Source organism: Cyprinus carpio, chromosome A7 (assembly GCF_018340385.1).
Source record: "Cyprinus carpio isolate SPL01 chromosome A7, ASM1834038v1, whole genome shotgun sequence".
Lineage (NCBI taxonomy): Eukaryota > Metazoa > Chordata > Actinopteri > Cypriniformes > Cyprinidae > Cyprinus > Cyprinus carpio.
In genome coordinates, this window is record NC_056578.1 from 10,324,288 (window position 1) to 10,345,843 (window position 21,556).

General features: G+C 39.0%; 2 protein-coding genes across 5 annotated transcripts in view; one reads left to right on the forward strand and one right to left on the reverse strand.

Annotated features, from left to right (window-relative positions):
- Positions 1 to 13,090, forward strand: part of LOC109092612 (neuron navigator 2-like) — a 126,924-nt gene extending 113,834 nt beyond the window's left edge. For all 4 annotated transcript variants that reach the window (XM_042759560.1, XM_042759558.1, XM_042759559.1 and 1 more), the window contains 19 exons: positions 216 to 239; positions 586 to 660; positions 3,365 to 3,448; positions 3,551 to 3,674; positions 3,852 to 4,000; positions 5,578 to 5,586; positions 6,420 to 6,592; positions 6,927 to 7,080; positions 7,243 to 7,399; positions 7,504 to 7,604; positions 7,696 to 7,791; positions 8,531 to 8,699; positions 8,801 to 9,036; positions 9,250 to 9,404; positions 10,039 to 10,110; positions 10,434 to 10,630; positions 10,738 to 10,856; positions 11,070 to 11,270; positions 11,872 to 13,090. In XM_042759560.1, coding sequence (XP_042615494.1) covers positions 216 to 239; positions 586 to 660; positions 3,365 to 3,448; positions 3,551 to 3,674; positions 3,852 to 4,000; positions 5,578 to 5,586; positions 6,420 to 6,592; positions 6,927 to 7,080; positions 7,243 to 7,399; positions 7,504 to 7,604; positions 7,696 to 7,791; positions 8,531 to 8,699; positions 8,801 to 9,036; positions 9,250 to 9,404; positions 10,039 to 10,110; positions 10,434 to 10,630; positions 10,738 to 10,856; positions 11,070 to 11,270; positions 11,872 to 11,997 — 2,421 coding nt within the window. In that variant the 3' untranslated portion in view covers positions 11,998 to 13,090. The remainder of the gene's footprint in view (positions 1 to 215; positions 240 to 585; positions 661 to 3,364; positions 3,449 to 3,550; positions 3,675 to 3,851; positions 4,001 to 5,577; positions 5,587 to 6,419; positions 6,593 to 6,926; positions 7,081 to 7,242; positions 7,400 to 7,503; positions 7,605 to 7,695; positions 7,792 to 8,530; positions 8,700 to 8,800; positions 9,037 to 9,249; positions 9,405 to 10,038; positions 10,111 to 10,433; positions 10,631 to 10,737; positions 10,857 to 11,069; positions 11,271 to 11,871) is intronic.
- Positions 13,091 to 14,214: 1,124 nt separating this feature from the next.
- LOC122145579 lies at positions 14,215 to 17,782 on the reverse strand. Its single transcript, XM_042759564.1, has 2 exons — positions 17,660 to 17,782; positions 14,215 to 17,143 (listed from the first exon to the last, which is right to left on the reverse strand). The coding sequence occupies exon 2, from the start codon at positions 17,120 to 17,122 to the stop codon at positions 15,131 to 15,133; it is 1,992 nt and encodes a 663-aa protein (XP_042615498.1). The 5' UTR covers positions 17,123 to 17,143; positions 17,660 to 17,782; the 3' UTR covers positions 14,215 to 15,130.
- Between the last annotated feature and the right edge of the window lie 3,774 nt (positions 17,783 to 21,556).

Sequence of the window (21,556 nt, forward strand, 5' to 3'; positions counted from 1 at the left end):
GTACCAGTAGACATGAGCTCATAAATGATAGGAAAAGGAAAAGTCCCTCTCTAGAGCTGTAGGGTTAGCATGCTGTTCACTTTCAGGTCTGTTGCTGTCTCTGGTGTCCATTTTATACCCTCAGGAGAGAAAGCAGCTCATTTTTCAACTGTTAAACAAGAAAAGCTGTGCGAATATGCTGTTTAAGTAACTACTCTGTTTTTTTATTTTAACAGACGGAGGAGAAATCACAGTCAGAGGTGAGGACATGTTTTTCCTTTCGTGAAAACACCACACACGCGGCCCCCACATACCTGTGAACCACATTGCTGTCACCTGTAGCATATTTATTCACCACCATTGACCTGTTGTGAACACAAACTCTTGGCGGATTCACGGTCTGCTCTCATTTCGCCGCACGTCTCTGTGATCTTTACATCCACCTGTGCAACACACACCTACACCTGCAAACTGTTTCCCCCCTTTGATACCAAATCACAAAGTTCTCTTTCCACGACACACCTGGATCCCTTGTGTGCCTCCTTTTCATCTGCGTTTTTTTCTTCCTCTTTTCAACCTGTTTCTCTTCTGCATTTTTCTCTCCAGATCCGCAAGCTGCGTCGAGAACTGGACGCCTCCCAGGAAAAGGTGTCCGCCCTGACAACGCAACTCAGTGCTAATGTAGGTGGACACAGATGCATAGTTCTGAGATGGCTCTTTATTCTTTTATTATATCTACAGGGCATAATTAATTCCCAATTCTGTATCTAGTGTCAGGTGTCATCCTGAGGCATCTTATAAATGGTGTTATCATAATCTCAGTGACGCCTGTGTGGGTTGTGTATTTGATTAATGTCATCATGACCTCATTGGAGTTTCCATTTGTCGTTACCTGACCATACAATAGCGCTACGTCTTAGGCAACACTTGTTATTGCAAAACTTTTTCCTACACTTAACATGTGCTTACTCATGTAGTTTAACCTAAGTTAAAAAATTAAACTTGTTTTTAGCTTTTAGAGATCGCTCTACTATATAAGATTGCATTTGCCAGAAATAGTCATAATGCGATATATACAGTTAGAATTGCAAGAAAGTCACAATTTTGAGGTATAAAGTTGAAATTGTGAAAAAAATTGACAATTGTGAAATTTAATGCTGTATTGTGAGATATCAGCAAAATAATCAAACTGTGAGATATTAAATTAAAACTGTGAGAAGTAGTCGCAATTTTGAGGTATAAAGGTCACAATTATGCCAAGAAGTTCATAGTATAGTATATATACACCATAGTATTGTTTAAAAGTAGCAAGTATCAAAGGCAGACACAATTGTGATGTAAAAAGTCATATTGATAGATTTAACATTTCTACGATACAACATCTGAGAAAAAGTTGCATATAAAAGTCTCAATCCTCAGAAAAAAGTTCCAAAAATCAGTCACATTTGTAAGATGTAAAATTACATTTGTGAGAAATATTCACAATTCTGAGGTATAAAATTCGCAATTATTCGAAAAAAAAGTAACGTACAACAGAAAAAGTCACAATTATGAGAAATAAAGTCTGTGAGATAAAACTCGTAATGTGAGATCACAATTAAGTGACAATTATAAAAAAAAAAAAAGTATTATTGGGCGCCACTGTGTATTTAAAAAATATAACATATAAGACTAAATTATAATATACTGTGAGACTATGCAGAAGATCCATGACATTTCCACCAGAGAAACGGGACTGTGTTTGATTTGATGTTTTATGGCCATAGACAAAGGCGAGTACAGACCATGTTCAGCGTTTTTGATATATCCTCCTAAAGATAAATGCATGTGTAAATCATAAAGACATGTCTGTTATGCCTAAGGCGAAGGAATCCTGTCTTGTAAGTACAAACTAGACAAGATCTTTTTAAGAGATACTAACAAAAAAGGAGTTTAAATGTGTAGTAATAAGACAAGATTTTCTATTTTTGCTGCATTGTTGTGATTTCTTCTATTTCAGGCTTGTGCGTAATGGTTTCTGACATAATGTAGTACAACATGAACTTGTCAACTTGTTGAGAACAATGTCAGTGTTTGACTGGCATGGAATGAGGTGAAGGATTATTTATCAGAGTAAGACGTTACGTATATAGAACATTGTTTCAGTTTGATGATTCATATTTGGTATGCAGACAAAACACTTTAGTGGGTGTTCATCTACAGAACAGTGAGAAATATCCCAATAGAAAGAAAAAGAAAAAAAAACAACAGGGCCCTTGAGACGCTAGTAAAACATGTCAAGGCCCCAGGCGACCTCATTGCTTTGTCTGTCTCAGTTATCAGTGTTAGGAGGAGCTTTGCAGCTTCTTAATATATCGCTGTAGTTTAGTTATCAGAATCTGAGCTATCTATGGAACAGCAGAAGAGCTCTAGTGATGTTTGTTCTGACGGGACCGGCCCTCTGATCTGGCTCCCTTTGAACCGCTACCCTTCCCATGGGTGCTCTCAGAAAGAAAAATATAGACAGAGAGGCTTTACAGAGACAACTGACAGCTCCCCAGACCCTCTTGGATGTGAGGTGAGGCAGTGACCCAGAAGAAAATTGTATGTTTAGTGGGAACTTTTTCATAGTTTAGGAATATTAGCTTTGAAAGTTTTAACTTTGACTCTCATATTTTCTTTAAAATATCTCATGAGAAATAAAACAAATGAGACAGGTTCGTATATACTGTATAAAAAAGTTGCATTCAGAAAATTTGCTCGTAGAAGAATTTGATAGAAAAAGAATATATTGATAGAATAGAGTTTGATTTCGTGTTTGAAATCTCTGACTTTTAGAGGATGCATTTGTAAATATTCAGGTTTTATGACAGTCAAGAGACTTAAAGCTCTTCAGTTGATCTCCATTTATTCTCATTGCAGTCTGGGAGAAACACTGTATTTAAGAGATCATTTGTAATTGTTTTCATTCCTATTGGAAAGATTAGATTTACAAGGAAAGGCAAGCTGTAATGAGAGGGTAAATTAGGTTTCTGTTGTCGCATGTCAGTCTGGGATATGGGCCAAAGTTTAGATTGCACATCTAAGTGTTTGTTTAAAGGCAAAAAGTGTTATTGATAATTTTAAGCTTTGCTGCTTCTGTTGAACATTTCTATAGCCAGGCAGCTCTCACACAGGTCATGCATTTCATGCAGCTTTGAAAAAGTGCATTTGTGACTCCTCTTATCATCTCAAAGAGAAAACTTTGCTTAGACATTTAATTTAACCACATTGAAGGTAGATTGCACATTGTCTGTGTATCGTGTGAATAGTGTATTATGGTGCAGCTATGATGCATGCATGCAAAAAATGTCATTTTGAACTTGAATGAACCCTCTTTCCTCGTTTTACCTGTCCTTCTTTTCAGGCCCACCTGGTGGCAGCGTTTGAGCAGAGTTTGGGCAACATGACCATCCGACTGAAGAGCATCACCATGACCGCAGAACAGAAGGTAAATGTCAACACTCTTGGATTTGCATTGATCACATTCATTCATTAATAAACTTAAACAAAGCATGATTTTGTAGATGCATTATCAGTATTTGTATGTTAGGACTCTGAGCTGAATGAGTTGAGGAAAACCATCGAGCTGCTAAAGAAGCAAAACGCAGTGGCTCAAGCGGCCATCAATGGCGTCATCAATACTCCAGAACTCACCTGCAAGAGTGAACGCACAGGTAAGCAAAAGAAAATAATCATTATTTTAACAATATGTATTTTGAGCATTCTGTATATACTTCTCCGACATTGTTGTGTTCTGATTGGTTGATGTATTGTACTGTATTGTTTAGTTTTGCAGTTTGAGCTCTAAAGGGCACACTTGATTTCAATTAAAATCTTTCTCTGTTTATCAGGTAATAATGGGGCGCAGCCGGACCTGCGCATGCGCAGACAGCACTCATCTGACAGCGTCTCCAGCATCAACAGCGCCACTAGCCACTCCAGCCTGGGCTCCAACATGGACAACCCTGACTCCAACAGTAAGAAGAAGAAGAAGAACTGGGCGAGTACACACTCCTCTCATCATGGCAATTCTGTCATCATTTAATCACTCTCATGTTGTTGCAAACCTGTATGAGTTTCTTTCTTCTGCTGAATACATAAGAAGATATTTTGAAGAATGTTGGTTACAGAGCAGTTCACAGTCCCCATCTATACTATGGAAGTCAGTGGGGACCGTTTGGTTACCCATATTCTTCAAAATATCTTTTTTTATGTTCAACAGAACTCATATAGGTTTGGAACAACTTTAGGCCGGATTTGTCATTTCTGGGTGAACTATCCCTTTAAAGAAATGTTTAACTGTTGCAAACCTCTGTGTTTCTTTATTCTGCATTTTATTTGTGTCTAATGTTTGTCTTTTAAGTTTTTGTCTGAAGTTGCTAAAACTTAAAAAATTAATAGATACTACTAACAAACATCTAGTGTGATATTTACTTTTATACTTTTCCTGAAAACAGTATTAAAAAAAATAAATAAATAAAAAAAAATTAAGGACCTGCTAAGTTAGTTTACCATACACAGAGTTTAATATTGTACTTCCTGTTTTGCTGTATCATGCTATGGCTGTAGCTGGTGACCTGTGCTGGAGGTGACGTGTCAGATGATGAATATGAATATGAATACGTATGTTAAAGTAGAATGACAAGTCACCCTGTTATATTTAGTCAAGTGTAACATAGATGGGCCAGCAGTCCATTTAGATTTATATACGCCACTGTTCAAAAGTTTGGGGTTGGTAAGACTTTTTGTTTTTCTTGATTTTGAAAGAAATAATAAGTATAATATAAGTATACATAAGTATACATGAAATTGATTAAAAGTTAAAGGAAAAACATTTACATTGTTAAAAAAAAATAATAATAATCTTATAAAATAAAATAAAATTCTTATGCAGCAAATCAGGATATTAGAATGATTTCTGAAAGATCATGTGACACACTGAAGACTGGAGTAATGATGAAAATAATCACAGGAATAAATTATATTTTAAAATATGTTCAAATAGAAAACTGTTATTTAAAATTGTAATACTTTTCACTATATTACTGTTTTTACTGTGCTTTTGATCAAATAAATGCAGCATTGGTGAGCATAAGAGACTTCTATAAAAAAATATCTTAGCAGACCTTAAACTTTTGAATGACAATGTACACCGACAGTTTGAGTTGTTGTTTAGTGTCCCAGTTTGTGGTGTTTTCTAGTTAGCAATTATTCTTTAGATTGAATTTAGTTGTGTTTAAGTTCTTTAGCTTTGTAGGTGCATCACTGTAGTTTTAGCATAAAAACTGGTCATTTTAGCCTGGTGGTCCAGTTGGTCATCTAGTGTTTTGGAGAACGGTAACCAGCTTAACTACAGTAGGCCCTTATTCCTGCAGTTGATTTGTGTTATTGCGTATGCATTGGTCCTGGGTTTGTGTTGGTCTTGGGAGGTCGTGAAGTGAATTGTATTTCTGCAGATTTAGTGGTAGACATGCAGCTTGTGCTTCAGAGCCCTGTGCAGGACACAAACACACACGGCTGAATGTGCTTTTCTGTGTCTCTCTCTGTTTTTCGCTGTGCTGTCGCTTCATATGGCAGGTGTATGAGGTAAGAGTGTGTGTTCAGAGAATCCTGCACACACCTGTCTTTGGTAAACCCAGCTCCACTAACACCACTAACCCTGCTAACCTTAGATGTACTGCTCCTCAGCCTGCTGTCTTTCTCACCTTTACACTGTCCTTCTGACCTCCTTTCCCTTCTTTTTTCTTCTCTTCCCTTCCTATTTGAAACAATGTCTTATAGTGATTTATGAATCATTATATTTATTTATAAAATTAAGCTGATATTTATTTTATCGTGTAGTGTTGCACAAGACAGCAAAGTCTGCAAAAAAGTTCCTTGGGATCATGAGTTCCTGTTGTTTGAATTCTTGATTTTATATTGAGATCTTGATTATGAACTTCTTGGCTTTGAGTTCTTGATTTTAAATGCACTGATTATTTATTCCTCAATGTTGAACTCCTTTATTAACAATTTATTGATTTTGGACTTTCTTATTTGTTTTTACATTTCTTGATTATAAACATTTTTATTCTAAACTACATTTAATTTATTATTATTATTATTATTATTTTTTTAAATTTCTGGATTCTAAACTTCATTTTGAACTTTTGCATTTACTTTTGCATTATTTTAAACTTTTTTTTTTTTTTTTATTTCTTGGTTTTGCAACTATAGACAAATAGATGCAATAGTTTAAAAATGTCAGAATTAACTTTTAAAATTTTGCACTGTTTTTTCCTTCTTTACTTCTCTTGTAGTTTTACTCCCCTGTCTTCACTGTATTGCTTCTACTGCACATATTTCATGCATAATCTAATCATTTTTCAGGAACTCTCAGCTTAATTATCTTCTCTCTGTATTCTCTGTTGTCATTGCAGCTGCGGAGCTCCTTTAAACAGGCCTTCAGTAAGAAGAAATCACCTAAATCAGCCTCGTCCCACTCAGACATTGAGGAGATGACGGATTCCTCTCTCCCTTCCTCTCCCAAACTCCCTCACAACGGCACCAGCACCTCAGCACTGCTGCTCCGCAACACACACTCCAGCTCAATGTGAGTGTGTTTGTGTTATATAACGGCTCTGGACCTGAATATCAACATCACATCACATCTTAAATAAAATATAAAAACTGTGGCACATAATTGGAATTAATTTAGGTTGAAGAACTGAAATTACAAACTGGAAATAAATTAAAAATAAAGCTAAACCTCGAATTAAAAAAAAAAACAGGGTTATTGTAGTTAACTAAAACCGTAAAAAACGTAACTTGAAATAAAAGTAAACTGAAATGAAATGAACAAAACAAAAATATATATACAGTATATAAACTTTTTCTCTTTTATCTATGTGCTCTCTTCATCTAACAACATGTGTGTTGTCATGTAGACTGTCAGACTGTCTGGATGGGGAGGCGGAGACTGTGATGCAGCTGCGTAGTGAGCTACGAGAGAAGGAGATGAAGTTGACAGACATTCGATTGGAAGCGCTAAGCTCCGCCCACCAGCTGGACCAGCTGCGGGAGGCTATGAACCACATGCAGGTGTGAGACTGACCTTTACGTTACCTTCTTGGAGTCCCACAAATTAGATTTATTGGATCAATTATATGAGATGCTTCATTTCGTAGCAGTGTTTTTCACTATTTTTTTAGAGAAAAAGAGAGGAATGTTATATATTTTATCACTGTGTGGGTGGTCTGATAGGTGGAGATCGAGAAGTTAAAGGTGGAAAATGATCGCCTTAAGTTGGAAAGCCAAGCTAGTGGGAGCAGGGCGTCCGTCTATAACCCGACCTCGACCTCGTCCGCAACGCCTGGCCTGTCTGAACACAGCCTCAACCTCACAGAGTCCACCAGCTTCAGTATGAGCAGTTTTGTGTGTTATTTTTCCCTAAAGGTAGTTTTGTAGCTGTATGTGAGAAAAAATCATAAAAGCACATTAAAGATCTAGTCTGTCTTCTTCTAGACATGTTGTTGGATGATTCTAGTGGAGATGGAAGCTCTCGTAAAGAGAGCAGACATGTGAAAATAGTTGTCAGTCTTCAAGAGGACGTCATGTGGAAAGAGGTCAGTTCTCCCGCCTTTTTTGCAGGAAGATTTTAAAACATGCCCCATTTGAGAGAGTTTTGTTTTAATGATTTGCCTCTGTCTCCTACAGGACTGCAGGACTCGAGACTATCTGATTGGATGCATTGGTGTCAGTGGAAAAACCAAGTGGGATGTTCTGGATGGAGTTGTACGGCGCTTGTTTAAGGTACATTCATTCACATGCATCGCTCTAACCTTTTTGTTGACGATGAGTGGTTTACATTCAGAACCATTAGACAGGGGTTTGTAGCATTATTTTTGGGGGGGTGCTTAATCTGTAGCAGTCTCTATATACTTCAGAAAGACTTTTGCATCGATGTATTCAACATGAAGTGGTTTGCGAAAAGTGCTGTAGTTTAATTTCTAAAATTATTCAGAAGTATTATCCAACCACGTGAAAGCAACCTGTAAGACAGATGAATCTCATGATGCAATGTTCAGGTCTTATTTTACTCCAAAAGCAAATAAAAAAGAAAGGAAGAAACTACATCTGGCTTAATTAAAATGAAGCTGCTGTTTTGTGAATACACAGTATTTTCATATTAAAATATGCAAAAACTCAGTACAACAGATACTACCATTATTATTTTTTTTAAGTAATATTAATATGATTTGTTTGTGTTACAGTAGGCTACTGACTTTTTCTTGTAGTGAAGGAAATGCCCTTAATTGTTTGGAAATAATGTTAAAAATGAATGGGGAAAACAATTGCTAATTATTTTAGGGTGAAATATGACTGACTGAGATTTACTTAGACACATGCAAATTTTTTGACTTTATTGATGTTTGCTATATGACAGAAGGCAACCATCCTGATAAGACTGTGTATTATTGTATGTATATTTAAAAATGAGTGGAGAGTGGAGAGGAGTGTTTGATTTGATTAGCTGATGGTCTCTCTGTAGGAGTACATCAGGCATGTAGATCCGGTCAGTCATCTGGGTCTGGGTTCAGACAGTGTGGAGGGTTATCGTATTGGAGACGTGATCCGGTCCAGCGGAGCAGACACACCTGAGCTCCTGCCTTGTGGATACCTTGTGGGAGAGAATGACACAATCAACATCTCGCTGAAAGGTTCACACAATCAACAAAATTTTATTTGTTATCATTATGTCATAATTGCTCCATATTTCTGTAGTTGTTCTGTTACATTGTTTATGTTTCTCTCATTTCAGGTGTGAACTCTCAGTCGGAGGATTCTCTGGTCTTCGAGACATTGATTCCCAAACCCATGCTCCAGCGTTACGTGTCTTTGCTCCAGGAACATCGCAGGATCATCCTTTCAGGCCCCAGCGGTACTGGAAAATCTTACCTGGCCCACAGACTGGCGGAGCATCTGGCGCTGCGCGAGGGCAAACTGCCCAATGAGAGCAACATCGTCACCTTCAGTGTGGACCATAAATCCAGCAAGGTGAGAATTGATCTCGTTTCCTTAGTTTGTGAGCAGTAGTTTGTATCAGCTCTACATGTTTTAAACTATTTTATGTCACATTTATGTCAAAAGAGCAAGGAAAATCCATTTAGAAACTAAGCTTTTTATCTCCAAAATGTAAAAGAAAAATGCTAAAATGATCTAGAAATCCTTGTACATTAGAAATTAAAGATGTATACATTTGTTTTATAGGAGTTGCGTCAGTACTTAGCAAATATAGTGGAGCAGTGCAGCACTGACGGGCAGGAGACTGAAGCCCCTCTTGTGCTCATTCTGGACAACCTTCATCACGTCAGCTCACTGGGAGAGATCTTCAACGGCTTGCTTAACTGCAAATACCAGCGCTGGTGAGTCTGCCTTTCATACTTTTGTCATAAATACATGACTGTTCAAATATTTGTGGTTAGTATGATTTTTTTTTTAAATACTTGTATTAAGTAGGAACACATTAAAGTGATCGAAAGTGAAAGTAATGGGAATTTATAATGTTACAAAAGATTCTATTCATCAAAGAAGCCTGAAAAAAATGCATTACAATTTCTACCAAAATATGAAGCAGCACAACTGTTTTCAACATTGGTAATGATAAGAAATGCTTCTTGAGCAGCATATCAGAATGATTTCTGAAGGATCATGTGACACTGAAGACTGGAGTAATGATGCTGAAAATGCAGCTTTGCATCACAGGAATAAATTACATTTTAAAATATATTGAAATATATGAAATGTATTAAATTGTAATATTTCAAAACATTACTGTTTTTACTGTATTTTTTAATAAAATTAATGCAGTCTTGGTGAGCATAAGAGACTTTCAAAAGCATTAAAATATTTTACCAACCCCAAAATATTGAACAATTGCATATATTTATATAAATACTTTTAATAACAGAAATGTATTTATGTACACACCACAGTCAGTGTAACATGCACATGCACACAGCAATTAGTACATTTCATTTTGTCTCTCTGTATTTGCAGCCCGTATATAATCGGCACGATGAGTCAGGCGACATCTTCTGCTCCAAACCTGCAGCTTCATCATAACTTCAGGTTCAAAACTCTTCTTTTTTGTTCTTGAAATAACTAAAATGATACCTTACTTGGGAAACTGCTACAGAGTGACCTCAAGGTGGCGCCATTGCGCTGTTGTTTATTTTTTTTTTAAATTTCTTTCTTTCTTTCTTTCTGTTTATATTTTATTTGAGCTGAGTTGGCAGGAGTGGAATCAAATATGTATGTGTGTGTATGTATGTATATATATATATATATATATATATATATATATATATATATATATATATATATATATATATATATATATATATATATATATATGAGATGCTAACATGAGCAACATGTGATTTCCGTCCCAGATGGGTGCTGTGTGCTAATCACATGGAGCCGATAAAAGGTTTCCTGTGCCGGTTTCTGAGGAGGAAGCTGATCGAGACAGAGATCGGCAGCCGAACACGTAACCCTGAGCTGGTGAAGATCATAGACTGGATCCCTCAGGTCTGGCACCACCTCAACCGCTTCTTGGAGGCCCACAGCTCCTCTGATGTGACCATTGGTACGGAGTTAATCCACTGTACTGAAGCCAGATATTAACAGACCCTTCCGAATGTTGCTAATATGCTCTACAAGTGTTGAATTGGAGTCTCATGTCTCCTCATCCAGGTCCACGTTTGTTCCTGTCATGTCCGATGGATGTGGACGGTTCTCGCGTTTGGTTCACTGACCTGTGGAATTATTCCATCATCCCCTACATGCTAGAGGCTGTGAGAGAAGGCTTACAGGTAACATTTGCCCTATTTTATGGTAAAATCTACCTTTTTCACTGATATCTTTTTAAATTATTAAATTTCATTGTAAAAGTGACCTCACACAACATTATAAGTCCATTATCAAAACCCATAGTTCTTTCATCCTTCTACGTATCTTTCAGTATTTGGAATAAGCTTTTGATTCAGTGTTTATTTCTTGGTTTTGTTTGATTTTTTTTTTTTTAGCTATACGGTCGCAGAGCTGCATGGGAGGATCCTGCGCTGTGGGTTCTGGAGACTTTTCCCTGGGCAGCTTCTCATCAACACCCTGATTGGCCAGCTCTGCTGCAGCTCCGCCCAGAGGACGTGGGCTTCGACGGATACTCTGCCTCCAGAGAGGGCCTTAACAAACAGAGTACTCAGAGTGACAGTGATGCCGACCCACTGGTGAGAAACACATGCGGATAAAAGTATTAGTGTTGTGTAGCCATAAACTCTTACTGTTCTGATGGTTTTATGTATATAAAAATATACTATTTGCTGCACTAGTTTATTACTAAAAATGCAAAACTCTTCAAGTTGGGATCATTATAAAGAAGAAAATTGATTTTGGAAGGACTACTCTAAAAATCCCAAAATAAACAATGATTGAAAATGATTTATACATATAAGATTTTGTTTATAAGTTGTAAGGGGTCTCTAAACTCGGTCCTGGAGGGCCGGTGTCCTGCAGAGTTTTGCTCCAACCCTAATCAAACACACCTATATCAGCTAATAAAGGTCTTATACAAGGCATACTAGAAACTTCCAGGCAGGTGTGTTGAGGCAAGTTGGAGCTAAACTCTGCAGGACACCGGCCCTCCAGGACTGAGTTTGGAGACCCCTGTATTAAAGCAAGAGAAAAATGTAGGATAACAAAGTAGTATGTTCTAGATTTAGTATTTTCTATAGTACTTCAAATTTGAAAAATGTGTATAATAGCTCAAATTTCTTCAGGAATATATAAGACATCTGGCCTGACTGTTATTTTTGTGTTTTGTGTGAACAGATGAACATGCTCCTGCGTCTAAAAGAGGCGGCCAGCTGCTCCAGCCCGCCGAGCTACGACAGCGACTCCAACAGCAACAGTCACCATGATGATATCCTGGACTCTTCGCTGGAGTCCACACTATGATCCAGCCTGATCCGTTCTGCCATTTAATTCCTCAGCTCTAATGCTAGCTGAGGCAGCAAAATCAAGTCATTACATCACATCTACGGGTGCAGGTAACCCAAATAAAGAATGATGCTTTATATATAAAAAGATATATCTAAAAAAAAAAATATATATATATATATATACGCCAAAACTCAACTGTACTTATAGCTGCCTCATGTAAATCGTCAACAAAATCAGAAGAAAGTGCTTTGTCCCAATTTTTACCTCAAAAGTAAAAGTGCGGTCACATTAGCCAAATTTAATGGACCAAAAAGGTTCATTATCTGTCGTCAGTAATGTAGCGATGTATGAAACACAGCGCACACAATTCACTTTCAAACCAAACGGTGAATGTATGTGACCAACCTGAATTTGCTGCAAAATCTGCGTGGATACATTTTTCACCCTCACACGAAATTCCCAATTTTATGGATTCCTATTGAAATGAATGGATTTCACCTACAATAATTCGCAGAAATTCTGTAAATGTGATCGCACCTTAACTGTCGAAGAAACCTTTGCAAACAATGCAATGCTGGTTTGTCTTACCCTCTACTGGTGAAACGGAGGAATTACATCTTGAATCTGAGACTAACATCTCGGCGTCAGCATCTCTTTCCTTATAGACTTTCCCTGTTTTGTTGGACTTGCTTTACAAAACCAGCTTGATCGAATGCTGACCATCATTTCATGTTTTACATGGTAAGGATACAGATGAAGTAGCATGGTGCTACACTTATGATTTTGGACTTATTTATTGTGACGATTGGAAAAAAATACCTCGTTTGCCATCTGGGACGTGCTTTTGTTTTGCCCTTCTGCATTTTTGGTTAAACCACCTGTTTCTTAACTGCTGACCACATGTTTCAGTGTTCTACTGTAGCACAAAGCCTATCGATCTATTTTTTAAACTCGATCGCACTCGGTATTTGGTGCTGAATGGAATCTGGTGCCTTACTCCATTTTGTAAAGAAAAAAAAAAAACGGCACTATGTTTTATACTTCCGAAAAATGCTGATTTTATTACAGTTCGTAATTGAACTACAGGGCTCTGCACTAGTCATTTGAATGAATTTGCCTAAAATAAACAGCCTCAGTCATCATATCATACAATATGTGTGGTTTAGATAAAAGGAGGTGGATAAAGGGAGCGACTGTAACCTCCATCTGTTTTGAAATTCACATTTTTTAAGCGAAGTTGTGACACAGTTAAAGGGACGTTTTACGTTTTTTGAGAAAAATTATCCATTTTATATATGAGAAATACATTTGATCACTACTGGCACAGTTCATCTTGAGTGGGTCAGCTGTAAGGCTTTGCTTGGTGCTTAAAGACCGTCTCAACACATCTTGGCAAAAGCACAGTGAGAAATAATTCATAATTTGGTGTATGAGTATACCTCATTGACCATTTAGGCCTTTTTCATGTACATATCAATGCATTCAGTGTGAAAGAGTAAGAAAAGTCCACATAGTCATTGGATTAATAATATACTGTAATTGCTGCTTTGTAATATTTGGATTTGTACATAAAATTTTATCTTGGATTCTCTATAAAGGAACAATATTTGGATGGATAGTGAGTTTCACTGCATGGGAAAGCATAATATATGGGGCTATTCAGTGTTTTCACCTTCTTTACATTGTCGAATGCTGTTTGTATGGCACTGCAGGGTTTTAGTTACACCGTTGCTTCCATTTCACTCCAGTGTGATTCCTGTCAGTCATCGCTCCTATGCAACATCATCGTGGATTTCAAATGGAAGCCAAATATCGTAGCTCTGTAATGCTGTCAGCACTGCCAATAAGTTGTGTATATAATTTGTGAATAATTTTAGGATATGTGCCTAATATTCATTACCTTTGGTGGATTATGATGATGATGAAGTCATTTTAAGCACAAATGTATATGTGATTGTTGTAACTGAAATGGGAGGGCTATAATTTGATTTCATGTCACTGAATGTGTATGTCGTTTCTGGCTGTAATATATCCATGTAAATATTTGACTGTATGCCGGCTGCATTTTGATGAATAATCTTTTTCTAGCCATTTATAACAGTGCTCGGAAATATGGAATATTTTGTGTAAAGTGTCTTTTTCATCTTAACAGTCCCACGGATGGTCTGTGAAACACAAGATTTACTGATCACATTACCAGTTTTAAATTATTTGTAATTCAATAAACCTAATAATTATTTATTAATTGTTTATTTGTTTGTTTTCATGACTTCATGCATGCACAATACTGGGAAAACAAAGCAATACAAGAAATATATTCACATATTTTTTACTGTATAATATCAACTTGTTCCATTAAATCACAACACAAACTAAAGGAAATTAGTAATACAATAAAAACAACACTTTAACTATTTAAAACAGAACTAATTTTTGTATTAGTGTAACATTGACTAAAATATCATTCTCTCGTTTAAATGAAAGGATAAATGTTTCAATCCTTAGCATGTACAATAAAATGAACATTAAGAAGTAAGTGATATTTTACACATATATTGTTAAATTCAAGGATTGGTGTGACACCTTTTTCCAGAGCATCTTACATTCTACCTTTTGTTAAGATACTTACAATCCAATATTTAAACCACACAGACTAGTATACATGAATAAGCTAATCTTGCAAGAGTTTATATGAGCTTTGAAATAATTCTAATAAAGATGAGGAATAATGTAAACTTTTTTATGTTAAACTTAATTTCAAGATTAAATTAAAAAACAACAAGTGAAACAAAACACCTAAAATTAAGCTGTGGGTACTAACAAATCACAGTACAATGAGAATAAATACATCTAAGGGTCTAGAAAACAGGTTAATGTACTGTATCTCATAAAGTGTGAGAGAGATGGTTGGTTTGACCTCTAATGGTGATGAAGGCAAAATCTTAAGCACGTGTTTATTTTCTTTGTTTCGCGTATTTAGCAATTCCGTACCAGGGATACAGATCTGTTGGTTTTCTTTCCAGACCATTTTCTACTAGAAAAAACTGCCAAAGACCGTTCTGCGCATGTGGAAATCTGACAGGGTCTACTAAATATCCTCTGCGTTTTAGTGTTTTTCCAAAAGGGTTCATCACAAACATGAGGTAACTCAGAGGAGCCTGATTAAGAAACACACTCCAAACGAGACTATGAAAATTAAAATACAATTTTTTCCATCTTCTTCCAGAAAGGCAGGTGCTGTATTATTGATTTTGCCATCACACGTCATCCTTGCACCTTTTGATTCTGGATCAAAGTGATCGCTTTGATGACAACTGGGTAAATACCAGATCATTTGTTTACCCCTGAGATCCATTTTCTGAATTGCAAGTTTCAGCGTATTTAAACAAGAATCATTATAGTCTCTGTAGCTTTCAGTATTCAGAAACCACCCTTCGAAGTTTAATTGGTGGGCGATGTCCACTAGTTTCTGCAGGTTCTCCAGTTTTGCCAGTTCTTCCATGTCTTTCACATCTCCCCCATTTGCCAGAGGAGGCAAAAAAACGGTGCCAAATATGGCGACCCCATTCCTGTGTGCCTGATCAATCCAAGCTGGATCCGGGGCAAGCACTGTTCCTTCACGATGTGACCCACCAAAGAAGACAAACTCTTTGATATACTGCCAGTAATCAAATCTTATTCTCGTTTCCTTTGTAATGACCTGAGGAACTCTTTCACAGGTTGGCCTCGCTCTGAATATTAAGGTGAAGTCTCTGTGTGTGGTTTCGTGTTCTTCTCTTGACCACTCATAGGTAAAGCCATCTGTCTGAAGGGGTTCTGTTGAAGGACGCAAGTAATCATCAGAGAAAGTCTGACCCTCAGAATAATCTTTCAGTTCTGGGAAGTCATTAATAGCATTCTCTGGTTTGTTCAAAAACCAAGTGTATGTTTTAGGATCAGTTTTTCGTTTTTCCTCTAGAGCAGGCATCTCATCATAAAGTACTGTTAGTGCCTCTTGATCTGTGATTTGTTCCACTTGGTAGTTTAAATTGCGTGGGATATGAGGCCAGTAGAGTTGAGCCACGATGGAGTATGGGTGAGCAGGAGGTGTGCCATCTCTGCTCCAGCAATAAGCAGAAGTCCCCTGGAATTCAGTATAACATTGCCCATTTATTTTGCCATCTTGAAATTCTTTCAGAAGGGCAGGATCTTCACTGTCTATGAAATCACCATCAACTTCATAAAATATACCTTGGATTGTAACAGCCTTTTTTAATTTCATGGCATAATATTCCTTCCTGTTGTGTTTATCTTGTGCACGAAACATGTACCAGCGGAAACACTTTTGCTCCACCCTCTCCCACACTGGAATTATGTAATCATCACTCTTATTTCTAAAATTTTCTTCTTTCATCATATTGTAAGCCTTTTCCCAATCAACTTCGGAGAGCAAGTATACATCCCACGAATTAAGAAATCTGTCTGGTTTTGGAGGCTCTTTACCTTGATTCATACTATCCATCACATTTTTAGCTATTCTAAAGCCAAATATGTCTATGCTTTCTTCTGTGAAATGCCGGTTTACACATCGGATAATCTTTGAGAGCTCACTGCTATAACAATTTATGAATTCAGTCGATGTTCGTTGCTCCCCTTTTAGATATTGCATGGCTTTATGGAAAGCTTGGAGAGCCTCTTCATCAGAAGCATTGTAATGTTTGTTTCGAAACATGAAAGTCTGAGCAGCAAGTAGTACCACATCAGGGGATAATGTTGAGATGTCACAATCATCACTTGATTCAGCAGCTTCCACATAATCTACATTTCCTTTTATAGCTTCAAGCAATTCGTTTACAATACGATGTGGAGATGTATAAAAGGAATCAAGGGAGTAGGAATGCGACGGTGGAGGATGACATTCCTCGTAGTCAATAACAGCCTGGATTTTTTCCTTTGCAGTACCCGGACACCGCAAACCACAAGAAAGTGCTTCTTCGGAGAATGCTAGCAAGATACAAGATTTATTATAATGCATGTCAGACATGCATTTTTGAAGATCTGAAGCCCAGATTTGAGCTTCTGATAATTTCATATTTGGGTCCATATACTTCATAACAACAGCCAAGTTTGTGAAGGACACTGGCTCATTGTTTTCTGCCATTATGGAATGCTTAGTATATACCTATGAAGAAAAAAAAAATGCATTTGTATTGAGATAGAAGTGTAGGCATAATGCTTTCAAGGTCAACGGAGAAGAACTATCTATTAAAATCCTCTATTGTTAGGTTAAAACTCTCACGTTTTATCTCCTACAGCCCTATTATTTAGGTTTTCATTAGGTACACACAAAAAGTTACAGGTGAAAAAGCAGAATGATTTGTCAGGTTCTGCCCGGCTTGGGTTGGGTAGCAAACCTCCACACTGTGCTACAACAGCTTCTCAGATGGTTTTAATCAAAATGAAGAGAAAACTAATTCTTACAATTAGCTAATATTTTTAATGCAATTTAAATCTAAATATCAGCTCAAGATAATAATAATAAATAATATGTTCAATGATTATATTAAGTATAATAATAATTATTAAAATAAACAGTTAACATTTTAATAGTGTACCTAGTTTAAGTATACAGTTACTTGCAAAACACAGAGCATAGAAACATCAAGATACATTAAGTATAAAATGGTACATTACTTACCAAAAAGTGGTTTGATGCTGAAATAAGAAAGAAGAATTGGCTTACTTTTCACTAACAGCCAAACTTAACCTTGTAAGTACTTAACTTTAAGTGCCTGTTCCAGTGAACCACACCACGAAAAATACAAGATTCCTATTTAACATCCCCTATTTAACATTTCCAGGAGAGTGGGCAGGAAACGGGGTGTAGTTTTTTTTTTTTTTTTTTTTTTTTTTTTTTGTGTGCTCAAGTATGATCATATTTTTTTTATAACAAGTGATACAGGATATGATATGGTCACAAATTAGTAAATGTCCACACACTAAAATTGGAGGTGGGTTTTGGATTATTTTCATATGGTGCTTTTGCAATGACTGACAAATGTTTTAAATGCATTGTATACCATGAACATGTAATTGTAACCATTGATCAGACATTGAACAAAGTGAGATTAGTCATATTAATTGTCATTTAACTTTTTCAAAAAACAAAATAGGCCTACCAAGTGTTAAAAATACAGAGAACTTTTATGTCACACTTTTATGCCTCTGTGACACACATTTATCTTACAGAGGCCAGTGTTTGCAGGTACAGTAAGCAGAAGTGTAACGTTATGTTGTCATAATCTGTCCACATCAGGAGGAATGTGCAGCAGTTATAAAAACAGACATGTCGGGCCAAGATTTTGGGGAATGCTTCCTTGTTCCACTGAACTGGTGCTTCTAAAGAAGATGAAAAAGAGCGGCAAAATGCAGGCTGGTAAAGAGACATTTCTCATGAAAAATGTCAGTTATAACTAAAACAGATCTGTGTAAATAATGTAAATGTGAATGGCCAACATAAAACTTTTAATAATTAAAATAATACAAATAAATAAGTTTGCATCCATTTATTTCCAGTAACATTCTTCTGTGTTTAAATCTCTGTTTTCACTCATAATCACCTCCTGCAACAACTGTATCAGAACCAGTGATCCAGAGGAACCACAAACACTGTTGTATATTTTTTCAAAAGCAAGAACGTCTTGGTTACATATGGTAACCCTTGTTCTCTGAAGGGAATGGAGACATCACGTCGGTGACTGACGAATTGGGATATTGCTTCGATAGACCAATCTACTTCGAGTGTAAACTAAACGAGCCAAGGCACATTGGCATGCAATTATTGCATCCAGCTGCCGCTGATCATAGCGTGAATATAAGAAGGCAGCAGGTGCAATGCATACCAGGTTTTCGCTGAGGAGCCAAGTTGGTGACCCGGCCGCTCAGCAGTGGTACAGCAGCCGTGGCAATGGGACGTGACGTCTCCATTCCCTCCTTCAGGGAACGAAGGTTACCATTATGTAACCGAGACGTTCCCTTTCAGTCGGTCACTCTCGACGTTACGTCGGTGACCGACAAATTGGGATCCCTACCAAAGCGCCATGGGTGCTGCCCCTTCCAGTGCCATGTGCGAGCCGAATGCGCACTTATTTGGTGTAGGCCGGGGCTCAGAACAAGTAGTTCCACTCACCATTGTCAAAGCACTACCTCACTGGGTGAGACTGGATAACACTGGGAAAATGTACCCTTTCCACCAGGAACAGGGACACTGCGGAAGCCCCATCCTTCCCGAAGGAATTTTTGGAAGCAAATACACATATAGCATCCATTTAGGTGTATATGGAGAAATTGGAGGTGATTGAAACCCTCTTGGGAAGGCAGAAGTCTGCCGGGGAAACATGGGCTCTAAGGCTATACTGTGGACTATACACATATGAATACCGCTTAGGTCTCAATATGGAACCCAGCCTTCCACAGTTCTCACGGACTCATCGTGAAGGCCCGGCGCCAGGTGTTCCGCTGCGTCCGGCTGCTGATGGTGATGGAGGATCTCAACAGGCTCTGAGCTGGTCTGAGGTCCTGAAGCTTTGTGACCGGCCTCCTCCGGGGGCAGCGCTTGCAGGTTCACCACTTGGTCTTTGAAGGGTGTAGTGGGAACCTTGGGCATGTAGCCGGGCCGGGGCCTCAGGATTACCTGGGAGTCAGCCGGCCCAAACTCTAGGCACGAATCATCGACCGAAAATGCATGCAGGTCCCCTACCCTCTTGATGGAGACCAGTGCAAGCAGGAGCAGAGTTTTCAATGAAAGAAACTTTAGCTCAACTGAATGCAAAGGCTCGAATGGGCCCTGCTGTAGTGATTTTAGCACTAGAGACAGGTCCCAAGAGGGTATAGAGGGGGACCGGGAAGGATTCAACCTCCTGGCCCCTCTAAGGAACCTGATGACGAGGTCATGCTTACCCACCGATTTGCCTTCTACGGGGTTATGGTACGCAGCAATAGCAGCAACCTGGACTTTGAGGGTGGAGGGAGACAGCCTTTGCTCCAGCCCTTGCTGCAGAAAGGAAAGCACGACCGCAATCGGGCATCTCCGGGGGTCTTCTCGGCGAGAAGAACACCACTCAATGAAGATGGTGCTCTCGCCGAAGGGATGTTGTTCACTACCTCCTGTGGTAGGTCACCTAGAACCTCCGCGTCCCATCCAGGGACCAGACATGGAGTTTCCAAATGTCTGGACTCGGGTGCCAAACGGTGCCCCGTCTCTGAGTCAGTAGATCCTTCCTCAGAGGAATCGGCCAAGGAGGGGTTGTTGCGAGGAGCACTAGTTCAGGGAACCAGGTCCGAGTGGGCCAATATGGCGCCACTAGCAAGACTTGCTCCTCGTCTTCCCGGACCTTGCACAGTGTCTGTGAGAGAAGGCTCACTGGGGTGAAATGCATATTTGTGTAGGCCCCGCAGCCAGCTGTGTGCCAGTGCATCCGTGCCGAGTGTTCCTTCGGTCAGGGAGTAGAACAACTGTCAGTGAGAGATCTCTGGAGAAACAAACATGTCTACCTGAGTGGCTCCGAAACATTTCCAAATTAGCTGGACCGTGTGGTGATGGAGTCGCCATTCTCCCGGGAGCATTGCTCGAGACAGCTCGTCGGCTGTATGGTTGAGCAGGCCCGGAATGTGAACAGCACGTGACCTCAGAACCTTCCGACTCCAAAGGAGGAGGTGGCGGGCGAGTTGCGACTTGTGACGGGAGTGCAGACCACCATGTTAGTTGATGTATGCAACGGTTGCTGTGTTGTCCATTTGGACCAGCACCCTTTGAGATGGTTCAAGGCAAGGCACACTGCTAACAACTCTAGGCAATTGATGTGCCAATGCAGCTGCGGGCCCGTCCAAACCCCTGAGACTGCATGCCCGTTGTATGTGGCCCCCCAGCCGGTGGGGTAGGCATCCATGTAAACCACAGCATGCCTAGAAATCTGCTCTAGGGGCACCCCTGCCCGGAGGAATGCAAGATCTGACCACGGGGTGAAGGTGACAGTTCGGTGTAACTTGGACCCGGTGAGTGCCGCGCTTCCACGCCCACCTCGGGACTCGGTCATAAAGCCAGTGCTGGAGCGGTCTCATATGTAATAGGCCGAGCGATGTAAGTGCCGCTGCAGCTGCCATAAGCCCCAGGAGCCTCTGAAAAGGTTTCGGTGGGACCGCTGTCCTGCCCTTGAATGTATTCAAGCAGGCTTGCACCGACTGTGCACGTTCCTCTGTGAGGCTCGCTGTCTGTTCGACCGAATCCAGTTCCATACCAAGAAAAGAGATCCTCTGCGTTGAGGAGAGTTTGCTCTTTTCCCAGTTGACCCGAAGGCCCAACAGGCTAAGGTGCAGGAGCACCAGGTCCCTGTGCTCGCACAACTGATCTCGAGACTGTGCAAGTATAAGCCAATCGTCTAGATAGTTGAGGATGCGAACACCCTGCTCTCTGAGGGGAACAAGATCCGCCTCCGCGATTTTCGTGACGACACGGGGAGACAGGGACAGCCCGAAGGGCAGGACCTTGTACTGATATGCTCGTCCTTCGAACGCAAACCGAAGAAATGGTCTGTGG

Coding starts and splice junctions, on each gene's coding strand:
- LOC122145579 (XM_042759564.1), bottom strand. CDS start 17,122: ATGGCAGAAAACAATGAGCCAGTGTCCTTCACAAACTTGGCTGTTGTT.